This window comes from Pyxicephalus adspersus, chromosome 4 (genome assembly GCF_032062135.1).
Source record: "Pyxicephalus adspersus chromosome 4, UCB_Pads_2.0, whole genome shotgun sequence".
Lineage (NCBI taxonomy): Eukaryota > Metazoa > Chordata > Amphibia > Anura > Pyxicephalidae > Pyxicephalus > Pyxicephalus adspersus.
Window position 1 is genome coordinate 12,936,292 of NC_092861.1, and position 13,154 is coordinate 12,949,445.

Sequence of the window (13,154 nt, forward strand, 5' to 3'; positions counted from 1 at the left end):
GAACCCCCTGCCCCCTGATGTGTAACCTACCCACAACTACCCCTACCTAATTTTTTACCTTCAAGCTATCAAAATTTGACAGAACTCTGACACCTGAATCCCATTGAACCCCCAATGGACACATAAAAAGAGCAACACCACCACATTCAGTTATCACTATTACACCCTTCAGTAACACAAATCATACATTTTAGGTAAAAAATAGAATCCGAAATAGTTCTGTGACTTTATTTGCATATTTATAAAACAATGCAGTAAGAAAAAAATTTGCTGAAGGCAGATAACATATTACATCAAAACAGACATATTATCATAATGATAGACAAGAAAAATATGTAACATGGTGGTTGTATGTGTATTTTATGGCAAATATTACGTTTATACAATACATATACATATTCAGTATCTTATCAATGCCCATTCAAGGGGTTTTGTCATTCATATTTTATACACATGGAGCAGACTGTAGATTTGTAGAATATAGACAAGGATTAACGTAAACCAACTGACATTTCAGATCTCCCTTAGATTAAATGGCGGCCCTATTGCATGGTAAGGATATGCACAGCTCATGTCACTAATGGTTTGCACGTCGGCAGCTACCAAACCACCCAAGAAATATTCATTGACCAATCATCAGAGTTAAAAATATGTGAAATTTGGTTGCAGGATAAGATTGTAAAGAAAAGAATTACATACAAAGAAAAGGAGCCACATCTGGACGGGATTCACCTTCGTCCAGCTGTCCATTTGGGCATTTAGATTTGATGCCGCCTATTTGTTCCGGATGTTAAGTGGCAGAACAGTAAATTTAATAAATTCCCTCATACATATGTTCTCATTTTGCATGTATGCGTAGGGGAACTCCAAGCACGCTACAGAGAGCATTGGTCAACCATAAATGGTTCAGAAAAACCCCAATGTGATTGTTTTTTATTGAGCATAAATGGTGCTTTAAAAGTTTTTAGTAGGATTATGGAACAACAGTGGTAACGTGGGAAAGTTTTTAGGATAACTGGGCGATGGTAAAGGGTTCCCCTAAACTCAAGGGCCTCACTTAAGAATTCCAGGGGCACAAGGAGCCTAAATGCTTTTCACATGGGGCCCCCACTTCAAACGTTTGCCTTAAACCATCCCTGCTGGTAATAAATGCAAGGATTAGTATTAGATTCGAGTCATGCTTTACGATTTGCTCACCTGCTTTGCTTATTTGTACACCTGCTGTACTGCGGTGCATATCAAGAAACCATGAAAACCATATGTGTGGTCAACAAAGTAGCCAGTCAAATGCTGGATGATTCTTTTTTAACGCACCATACACCAGCTACCCAAAAGTATAGACAAAATATTGATTCTGGCAAACAAAGACGGGTCCCTAAAACCTGGTTTGATGAGCAGAACCTCAAGTAGCCTGCACAGAACTCAAGCCTCAACCCTATTGAAAACATTTGGGATGATAGATGACTTTGTATCCAGGTCTGTTAATAATAAAAAAAAAAACAGTACCTGGCCACACTAATGTTCTTTTGGATGAATAGGCAGTAGTTAACTTCATACCATGGCCCTGTCAAGTGACATTGGCCTTGGAACTACACAGGGACTAATAAATGGGAGGTCAATCCAACCCACAGATCAAAACCTCCTAGCAAATTATGGAAGAACTCTAGAGTATCACAGGCCCCTGGTTGAGAATAAGAGGTCTAAAGAGTTCACTGCCTTGAGGAAGCAACATTTCCTTATAGAGTAGCGTTTCCTAACCTCATAACCTTGTGGAAGAACAATAGAGGATACTATAGGAGTAAGGGAGAGAAGGATCAATACAATGCCTATGGTTTTGTAATGAAAAATTCAACACGTCATATAGTGTGATGGTTAGATGTCCACATATGGTTAGCCATATATTATAGAATATGATTGGCTACTAAAGGTCATACAGATTCCTTTCTTTTGTCCCAGTGTTTCATAGAAAACAGTAACTAAACATAAGTCTTGTCTTAATAAACATTCATTGTTTTTAGTTTAATACAACAACAATAATAATGTGTTTGTTTAATACATACAAGCAAAAATTATAGCAAAATTACAGCAAGAGCCAACAAGATGAAATAAAAATACAGCAAATATTGCAATGAAGGAAGTAAAATAAATATTTTTTACAGAATAAAACTATGCTAGAACTGACGGGGAAAGTCCCAAAACATTTCAAATGGTTCAAAATCCAGGGTGTGGCCGGTGTAATGTAAAGAGAAAATGTAATCATTTTGCATTCTCTGATATACTTGTGAGCATGATTAACATAATGAAAATCATTTTATGAATAATAATGTTTAAAACATTTTTCTATATATCATTGGAAGATTCATATTGCGTGTCAGTGCAGACACGTTTGCTTGCATTCTGCATAGCTACATTGTATAGTGACACTACTTCATTGCTCCTCTCTTGTGCATGTTTAATTGGTCATCAGGTCAATAGACTATGTACAAAGCTTAAAGAGAACCAGTCATGTTTGGGGTATGCAGGAACCTGAATGATCAGATGGAAATATTTCTAAATGTGCAGGCTTACCTATCACTATGGAACTGTTACCACCATGATGTAGAAAAAAACTTTTGCTCCTTGTGTAGAAGTGATGATTTCTCTGCACAGTCAAACTAATGAGTTAGTGTTTCAGTGAATGCCTAAGCTTTATAAACAGACTCCTTAGAGAAGGGGTCCCCATCCACCAAGTGACCTGTGCCAAACTTGGCTGCAGGCGTCCTTGTTGGCTGCGGTCTTTGCTTTGGTAGGAAGGGTCTTTGTCCTCTCGGTAAGTAAGCCTGAATACATTATTTGCAGAATGAAATAACAAGAAAGAGGAGCTGGCTTATATGATTCGCTGAAAGAACAGCAAAGGCAGCAGCCAACAAGCAAGGATGTGAGCCCCCGTCCCCCCAAGCATGGTGTTCCTTTCCCCCCAGTGTTGGTGACTGCTCCCCAAGACGGTTCTGTTGGACGCTCTCTTATGACTCTTAACATCAAGTCTGAGCGTCAGTCAAAAAATTAAATCAGGGAAAATTCTAGTGCAGAAATATATTGTTCATATTCTTGTAATCATGATTGTGACTGGTTCTATTTAAGCTGTATACCGACATTAAACCCATTTGGGGAGGGGGACAGTGGGCAAAAAAAAGCCTCTTAAGTTGGTTGCCAGTGGAAAGAATTCCCCAATACTACAGTGGAAGCTAGAATACCACTTTCATAGACAACTAAAACATCACTAGAGTCATGAACCTGGCTCTTCCAAGTGGTGTTGGCCTCAGAACTATCCAGGCATTTTCAAGTTGGAGGTCAATTCGTTACAGTTTGAGGAACCCCAACAACCTTTGGAGGAGCCATGGTTGAGAAAGGCGGCGTTAGACAGCAGTTATGTATGAGTTTGTCAAATAATTTTACAGAAAAGTAAATGTAGTGTGAAAAAACTTTTTCTAGACAAACATTACAATAATTCAGAATATTCATTTACTTAACATAGTCTCTTTGTAAATGGTAAAAGTCTAGACACACCAGTCTTCAGCCTTATGTTACCCCTCCACTCAGCCAACGTCCAAATAAACCTTATATCTCAAATGAAATGTTTTGCGGTAACATGCATCCTTCTTCTCATCCTTATTTTATTGTCAACAGTGTTCTATATTCCAGTGGAAAATTGCTTATATTACAATACCATCCAAGTCAGCTGAGAGAGGTTGTGTATTTCACATATGGATCTCAGAATATAACTTTATGCTTAAACATCTCGCAGTGTACAATACAACTGTTGTCTCAAGTTGTGATGGAAAAAAAGAAATTGAAAAAAAAAACTTCAATGTCCTTCCAGGAAAAACTTCTTCTCCTGGATCACTTGAAAACATAAATTTGTCATATCATCTTGCTGAAAAAGTAGAATAGCAAATCTGAACTATGGCCCTACTTCGGAAGACAACACACGGCCTTTTGCAACACTGCAGGGCAAATGGATCAGTATTTCCTCCTGGAATTGTGTACATGTAGGTCCTCGTGTGAATTTATAATAATATGTAGATACATGTGAACTGTAAGTAACTCCTTGCCGTATCTATTTTTATAATATTTTGTTCTAAGGCATTAGGATATAGTATACATATAGTAACAGCAGACATATCAAATGTATTTTTAGAAAAGAAAAGAGCCAAACGTGACATCAATCTTCCAAAAATACAACATTTCAAATAAATAAGTTGAAACAAAGAGTGAAAGCATGAACAATTTGGAACAAAAGCTGACTGGTCTTTGCTATAGGATACTGAGATACTAAACATTGTACAATAATCTTTACTAAGGCATTTTTTTTAATTCTGGTGCAGTGAGAAATGATTAGAACCCTTTTAAAAGTTTTACTTCTATTTGGTACTCTATAACTTTCCTTACATAGTTACATAGTAGGTTAAGTTGAAAAAAGACAAAAGTCCATCAAGTTCAACCTTAGCTGGAATCTATAGCCAAAGGCTAGTGGGGGGTTAACCCATGCCATAAACCTTAGCTATCCCTAGTTGCAACCACCTACCCAGCCCTAGCTTGCCCTGGGGGGCAATTGTTTATCTGAACCCTTAATTCATTCAAGGGTAAATGCTAGTCCCTATGGCAAGCTAGGGGTAGATATGCGCATTCTATGAAGGATAGTTGTAATAAAGGGGGTGGCTTCTTGTGAATTTAGGACAGATGAGAATTGTTTGACCACACATGAGTGAAAAAAAATCTGTAACAGCATCCCATACAGCAAAAACAGTTCCTAGAATGGAGTAGCTAGAAGGGTGGAACCCCTATCAGAATTTTAATATTTTTTTTATTAGGAAAAAGCCAACATAAAAACATAAAGTGGTAACATGATCCATTGCCACAGGTAGACAACCTTATACATACATTTCAGATTATCAAAAAATGAGAACATAAACACAATCCCTATCAGATTTTGTATGATTCTGTGTGTACCTGTTGCAGATATTCTCTTACTTTCTGCCTGGTGAAACCATTGCCACTGAAAATAAGTCCTCATGCAACTGGGCATTTATTTCAAATGCTGCAAACACAAGTGCATGTATATAATGTGCATGCATATGTTTCAAGGTCAAACGCAACAGCATAATGTCGGTCAACCTAAGTGATGGTAAAGTAACAGAGCCCTGAATAGTATTAAGAACCCTAAAAGGAGTTCTAACCCTGCCTACACTCCCTAAAACTACAAAAAGAGTTTTGGTTGGACAACATACACTTTAAATTAGCATCACATGTACAGTATAAAGTACAGTATAGAGTTTACTATACTATATAATATGTGTTGGTGAAAAAAGAGAATCTTGGATTGAAGTGGAAAATCCCTGTGTGCACATTGTTCTTTATAGTAGTCACATGCAGTGTAATATATTTGCTTTTTCCATGGGAAGAAGGGATTTAACTTTACAACTAAGGATAGGTATATGTTACTGTACAACATAAATCTGATTTGTCTTAGCTTAAAACTGGCGATGACTTCAAGTATATTGCACGATAAAAAGGTGGCCATGATGTACATAAGCTGTGACACTATAAAATAACCGATAACTGATAGTGGTAATAGTTCATACAGCTTGCCCGCAGTACAATGCACTATAGGAAAGAAACAAATGACAGTATGGAATAAAGTGCATACAGCAGACTCAACAAACACACTGGAACATATCCAGAGATAGGCAATAGGGTCCAGATATGATGTCCCCTTATTGTCAGGTAAGCAGCGAGTAGGAATTTGAAGCCAATTCGCTGGAGGAGTTCATCTGAGCTGAAGATATATTGTATACTCCTAGGGGGAAAAATACAAACATGACAGGTTACCTTGATGCTCAATACATTACAAATAATATTTTTAAGGCTAATATAAATTATAAGTCTGCTAGGTATTTCAACATGAAGCTAAAATGTGAAGAACAGTAATGTGTTAGAGTGTTTAAAATTAGAGGCCCCATTCACACTTAACAATCATTTTTGTATACTTTGGGCTCACAACTCAGCATTTTATTGGAAAGAGTGGTGTCAGCCTTGCCCAGTGTCTTTTACTAAATTTAGCTGTCACACCTTTCTCTTTTTTACTCACCTTTTTTACCAAACACATTGATACCTCCTTTTGTAAAGACAGGCTCTGAAGAACTGAGATTGGAAGACTGCAAAATAAAATAAAGATAAAAGTAATATATACATTTATTCATAAATATATCTTTTTCTGTAAAAAAAATTCTGATTGCTTACAGACACCAATCAGATACTCATACTCCCAGGTTAACTCTAAATTTACTCATACTCCCATACTACACGGGAAAATTGAAATGAAGAATCTGATTAGTCGTTTTGGACAAAAATAACTACAGAACTCCTGATAATGTATCTGAACAATATAATATAAAATGCAATATGTGGATTGTATGGCACACTGTAATCTGGTTTATTCCCATGATCATATTGTAACTGGACAGAATTAGTTTAGTAGTGATGGCCATAAACTAAACATTTCAGTTCCTAGTAATTTCTTGGACAGTCACATATTCTCTGGAGTAAAATTCTTTGTCATAGAATGGTAAACTGATGCCCATACTTAAATAAATCAGTAATAAACCATAATCAAAATGATAAGGAACCATTATAATTGCCTACCTTTGTTTGTTGTGATGACCATCTGGAAAGTGAGAACCTGCTGAGCAAAGCATCTCGAACCTGAAATTAATGAGAGCAAGCAAACATAAGTTCTTCTTGAGGATTATGTCGCCCTTACGCCCCCTAAAATAATTACATTGCTTTCTTATAACCTACCTTTTTATCCATCAAACATCCAAATAGCAGAATAAATAAGCCCTGAAACAAGAGATAAAAGAGTTACCTAATGCACTATTTTGCTACTATGGCAGTTTAAAGGGAACATGTAGTTTATGTTTCTTGCAAGAGGCTCCTTAGGGATGAATCAGCAAAAGGTGACCTAGACAGGTGCCTAAAGTCCGGAGTGTATCATATATCAGTATAGCTAATATTTTGCCTAGGGCTCTGTTTGGTTCATATCCAACACATGCTAACCCTACTTTCTAAACTTAACTACTTTCTAAACAAAATCTTGTTTACAGAGCTAAATTGCTAAAGCTCAAATTACACATACAACTAAATGATCTTTTTTCTCTGTTTGGAACAATTAGTAAAAGCAAGCCATAAATGGGAATTTTACTGCTTTACTTTGTCTTTATAGAACCATAAATTCCCTTCAAAGCAAATATCATAGTTTCACTTAGCATGTTGAATTCTACAATAAAGATGTTATATTAGGGAGAGGAATGGACATCTATTGATTGGTTGTTAGAGTGGGTATGAGAATGGGGGGCCTCACAGTTCTTCGAAGCAGGTTTTCAGCAAAGACAAAATAGTTCACCAGTTTTAAAGGTTTTACCAAATTCATCCCTATTTGTGATTAACACATAAGTCTACATAGTTCTTTACTAGGATCATATTACTTACCTGAAGTGAGTTTAATGCTGCAAAAATTCCATGGATGGCTACTGTTTTGCTCACCATAGTCCCAATGCCAAAGCCCCAGGTTAGGCCAAGTAGTGGTGTTAGGATAAGTATACATTTTGCAATATGGTTTAGAGAGCTCTTTTCCTCTTTTTTAGGTTTATCTCCTACTGAAGGTCTGAGGACCTTGACAATTACCACGACCAGGGTTATAAAATTCACCAATAAGATGGCGAAGGCTGGTATTATAAATGCAAGGAACGCTTTGCTTTGTTCAATATTCAGCCAACATTTGTTTTCAATAAGGTAGTTGTTCTGAGATTTGGTGACAGCCACTGTGATTACAGAAATAATAACAGGACATCCGTATCCCAGAAAGAATGAAATTCCCATCATGGTTGTCTTGCTCAAGTCGTGGAAGACACACATTAAACGGTAGAACAGTATTAGTCCCATTGTTAACATCCAAAAGAAGACACAAAGATAAAAGAGATGTGCGAAAAAGGTTGCTGCTATGCAGGCTTGAACTTTATCAGTCGTATTCATAGTTGCACCAATGATGAACCAAATGTCGGCCATTAAAAGAGTCACGGCGATGTTCACGATACAGACGTGTCGCAGGTAGGAAGTCTTATTCTTGGTGACAGATTTCCAGATCATGGATTCAATTATGATGCAGACAACCAGACTTAACATGGAGATGCCTACACCGACGTATGTAATATAGGTTAATGCTTTCTCGACGTCTGGTGGTAATACACTTGTTGACATGAGAATAGAAAAAGACGTCAAGTGATTACAAACGCAAGATACAGTTTCATTGTTTTTCTGGGCAATAATTCGGCAGCCGTCTGGGTCCCAATCTTGAGTTTTAAAGTTCCACCATACACAAGTAGCATTGTCCAATGATGTATTACTTTTTTTAAAATCCATTCCAATTGTGAAATTAGAGGGGTTGTTTGTCAAAACTGTTGTCATGACAAGACCATTCACAGTCTGATTGGTAGTAGAGTTTTCAGGAACACTTATGATATCTTTTAAAGTTGCATAGGCAACACTTACAACTCTTGTATCGTTTGGAAGAGACTCAAGAGCTGTTTTATCAATGAAAACATTACCGGTTAAATCGTTCAGCTGGGTGAAATTAAAGTCGGCATTAAAATTAGATGGAGAATTGCCTGTTAGATTGCCTATTAAATGGACATTTTTGTTATTTATAGTGACCCCATTGTTATCGAAAACCAACTTCTCTGCAAACCTTTCAACTGATTGTAACAGATTTGAACTCTCGCTGGTTTTATTCTCAACCTTGTTCCAAGTGTTTGTTGCTGAGTTGTCCACAACAGTGCTGACAGCATTTAGGAAATCCTGGTAAAAAAAAGGGAAGAATTTAGGATAGGTAGATAACAGAAAGTAATTGATTGATCCAATAGGATTTTGAATGGATAGATGGTGAAATTTTTACAAGGCACTTTGTAGGGTGTAGGTGGAAGTGCTAGAGTCAGCTACTGATTTTAGCACAAATGTATGTACTTATTCCAAAATCAAAACAAAGAGCCTTGTCCTCATTTAACCCCGGGGGCCCGGGGAACCCTCACTCTCAGGAGGAGTCCCATGGCTGTGCTCATGTCATGAATGCAGTCCTGGGAATCCCCCTGTCGTTTGGATAACCTGAAAAAAAGTTTAGTTACACAAACACACACATTTAATAAAATAATTTAACATTAAAGCCTTGTCCAAAGTTCTACACATTTTTTAACCCTTTCAGGGAATGAGTAAGGGGTTTTATGTACCCCTGTACTCATTCCCCAGGGTGGGGTGGTGGAGATCTGGGAGTCTCCTTATTAAAGAGGGCTTCCAGATTTCAAAGACATGCTAAAAACGTTTTTAAAAGCCCCCATTGTTTTCAATGGAAGCTTTCATAAAAAGCTTAAAAATGTTTGTAAAACTTTTTTGAGTTTAATAGAAGCATTTTCAAGCATTTTCCCACGTTTATCCTGCGTTTTAATTTTTTAAATGTTGCAAGCAAGGTTTAAGATAAAGCTCATAAACGTGCCTGAAGGAAACGTCCTGGTGAAGATTAGCCCATTGGAATGATGGGGACTTCAAACATGGGCTTTAAAAACCTCAGGTTAAATGCTCGGGAAACAGCCCGTGTGGACTAAGCCTTAGTAATATTGTTGATTTACTAGAGAACTATTAACTGTTCACAAAGCAAACATATATATCCCTTTGCAAAGGATATTTCACGTAATCTCTGCTGACTTTAATAATCTAAATAAGTATACAGAAACACCTTGATTTTTTAGATTTCCTTGCATGGAAAAGCCTTTTCTTCCAAGGTTTACTCATTTTCCACATAAAGGATAAAAAGGTGAACAATTCATGGGTGAAAACATTGATAGAACCCCCTAGTGTAAAAGTAGGATAATATGAGATAGGTAGAGAGATTACACAGAAAGAAACAAATGAATAAAAGGCAAACTTTATACATATCCTCTGCTTACCTTCATAACCGTTGGCTGAACCTCTTTAACAACACTTCCAATGGTCTGCATTATTTTGACCACAACTTGAATGTTACTAGGGGCAGAAGTAAAATCTTGATCTTTGATTACAGCGTCTTTTAACTGGGAAACAGCAGAGGGAACTTTCTGCTCAGGATTTGGGCTTGTAGCCAGATCCTAAAATAAAAGGAATAATAATACTATAAAACAAACAATGCAAAAGGGCAATATATAGAATATGACAGGAGTTATGTAATGTAATGTTATGAATGTATTCATGTAATATAAATATAAATATAGTGATGACTATGTATTAGGAATATTGGGATCATTTCTATATCCACATGCATAGCATTCTGAGCATAAACCAAAGTGCCTACTTTTACTGAGAAAAACTACATTGATTTGAATATAAACCTACAGCATAAAATGTGGCTAACATTCTGCTAACATTCGAAACAGTGATCAACAGAAATGCCAATACAATTATTGGGAATAAATACATTCATGGTGTATTATTTAAAATCTTAAAAACTTTATTAAAAAGGAGTAAAAAAATCTAAATCAATTGGACCCTGTATATCATTTTTACCTTTTTACAGGTTAAAGTATTTTGTACTTTTGAGTTGGTTTTAATGAGTCACTTGCTCTAAAATAATCTTTGTGTATTATTGTTGGTCACTAGTAGATTGCTCTATGTCTCAATGCAAAGTGTGTTACAAAGTCTTTTATATTTACCTGCACAGCAGAACTTTGTTACACAGTTTACATGTTGTGTGTCCTGAGTATAAACCGGGATACAATACATTAAATTGCAACTGAACTCGGTTTTAGGGGATTCTCTCCTGTACTGAAGCTTACTCTGATTTCATTGCACATGGCCAGATTCTCACATTGCACATGCTGCACCAATCATTCCAAATGGGGAGCTGGAGACCATTATCAGAACGGCTTTAACAAAGGAATGAATGAGGACACAGTGCACATGTGCGGTTAGGTTGGGACAATTTTGAGACCACACAGTGGGGATTTTTGTATAGAGGAGGTGGGTAAGCATTTGTATCTATAGGCTAAGTTTAAAATGGTGGAGTGGGGTTCAGTTATCATTTAAATTACATCTCCACCACCACTGCCACCTTCACCCCACCACCTCATACTACCACACTTGTTTTTATTGCTAAAAAAAGCAAAATGCTTAATACAAAATTACCATGTGTTAGTGTTATCCTTTCTGTACCAATATTAAGCATAATTAATATTTACCAGAAACAGTACACATTTGCTTAGCATAAGATCTGCAAAATAGTAAAATTTGCAGTTTCTTCAACTTGTGGTCAGTGGTTGCCAAAACTGCAACTTTTTTTTTAGTACCATCAGCATTGTCTGTCTACTGTCTTGAAAACTGTCTAGAAAAATGTTTCATTACACCCTGATATATATATATATATTAATCCAATTGTCATGACGTCGTGTCCCTGTTTTGTATTGTGCATTACAAGTGGGTACATTTGATTGTTGTGGCATTTGGATGAATAACATTGTAGGTGAACTCACCATAACTTGATTGTTTAGAGTGTTGAGAGCTTTGGACACACATTTATCAGAACTTATTTCCCACTGCATAGTATTTCCATTGCAAATGTAAATTCTGTTTCCTTCCAGATTAGAAATTATCTGCTGGCAGGAAACTATGGAGGTTGCGCCTGCTTGTCCAACACCAATGCTTACATTGGTATTAGGGATAACACCTGTGCATTGTGGATCTGCAAAGAAAAATACATTAAACATGAAGGTATTTTACCATAGTGCACATTTCATTTTCTTTGTCATTTTTCTGGAAATTTGAGTGTCAACTATAGTGTAAGGCAAAAATACAGATTAAAGTTGAATTCATTTGGCTATTCACATTAGTGCATTTTGCATGTGATCAGGTTTTCCAGGAGGATGTGATGATTGTGGTATGTGCCCAGAGCCCAGGTTGGGGATGTCATTCTACTTGAAATAGGGGGCTTCAAGTGGGACTACTGCCATCCCCATATGGACTAAGGACTGGCGGAGAAAATGGCCAGAGACTGGGGACATGTTACATGGGTATTTTAAAACAAAAGGTATGCTTCAGGAGAAGGTTAGGGACAGGGGATGTGTTTTAGGAAACACTGCCATTTCAGCCAATTTACAAGTCAGTATACCTACTACTAGATGCTTGGGCTTGAGGATTCCACTGGAAATACCAATGGACCATTGGGAGTCTAATTAGACCGAAGTAGTAAAGTTTTTACTTTAACTAGCTGTTTTACATGGGAAGGGGGCTAGTCAACTCTATTGTGATTAGCATTGTTAGAAGAATGGTGGTCACACTGCCCGAATGTTCCTCTTACATTTAATGAACTGATGCCCATATGGAAGAATACTCTGTTGTATAGCAGCATAGTGGTGACTGGCATCTAGTCAACTATGGTGGCTTGGTTGGGTCGCCTGTTTAATATGTTCACCAACCTCCTGGAGACGGGGAAACCTACAACATTACATCTCAAGCATACCTTTTTCCATCATAAAACAAGATGGTGACATTAATGTGTTGGAATAATGGAGGCTGCCAACACAAGTCACCAAACACATTAGCAACATGCAGAGGGTTACAAAAAGATGATGTATTTTTATACAAAAATGTAAGGGTTATGCAGGTGACTCTGGATTTTTGTGGGTTAATGTAAAGGTGCCACAGTTATTGTGAAGCATGTTAAAGGGTAGGTGGTCTAAAAGGACAATCTCTCTCACGGTCTCCCCGCATTATGTATATTTGTTCCTTTCAACCTTCTAAACAAGGAGTAGAGAATTTATAATGTGTAGCATGTATCACTGAGTGCATGTCCTGCTATGGCACAATGTATTACTGCCCACCCCCAACACATTTCTGAAGCCATAAAACCAGGCATACGTTGCTCATTTCTAGACTGGAAATCAAGAAAAAGGAAATCTTACTTTCTACACGCTTTAGATTCATCACTCCACTATTTACAGTGTCTCCTAGCAAGTTGGTAATGGTGCAGAACGCTTCCAAATCTGCACAGTTAGCATCAGTAGTATATTCAAGCTGAAAATCATTGCCAGAAAAAGGCATAT

General features: G+C 37.1%; 1 protein-coding gene across 2 annotated transcripts in view; it reads right to left on the minus strand.

The window, feature by feature from the left end:
• Window positions 1-212: 212 nt before the first annotated feature.
• Window positions 213-13,154, minus strand: part of LOC140328094 (adhesion G protein-coupled receptor F5-like) — a 96,310-nt gene continuing 83,368 nt past the window's right edge. For both annotated transcript variants that reach the window (XM_072407433.1, XM_072407434.1), the window contains exons 14-21: window positions 13,014-13,154; window positions 11,586-11,794; window positions 10,032-10,208; window positions 7,528-8,892; window positions 6,838-6,879; window positions 6,682-6,741; window positions 6,128-6,194; window positions 213-5,836 (exon numbers count right to left, since the gene is read on the minus strand). In XM_072407433.1, coding sequence (XP_072263534.1) covers window positions 5,760-5,836; window positions 6,128-6,194; window positions 6,682-6,741; window positions 6,838-6,879; window positions 7,528-8,892; window positions 10,032-10,208; window positions 11,586-11,794; window positions 13,014-13,154 — 2,138 coding nt within the window. In that variant the 3' untranslated portion in view covers window positions 213-5,759. The remainder of the gene's footprint in view (window positions 5,837-6,127; window positions 6,195-6,681; window positions 6,742-6,837; window positions 6,880-7,527; window positions 8,893-10,031; window positions 10,209-11,585; window positions 11,795-13,013) is intronic.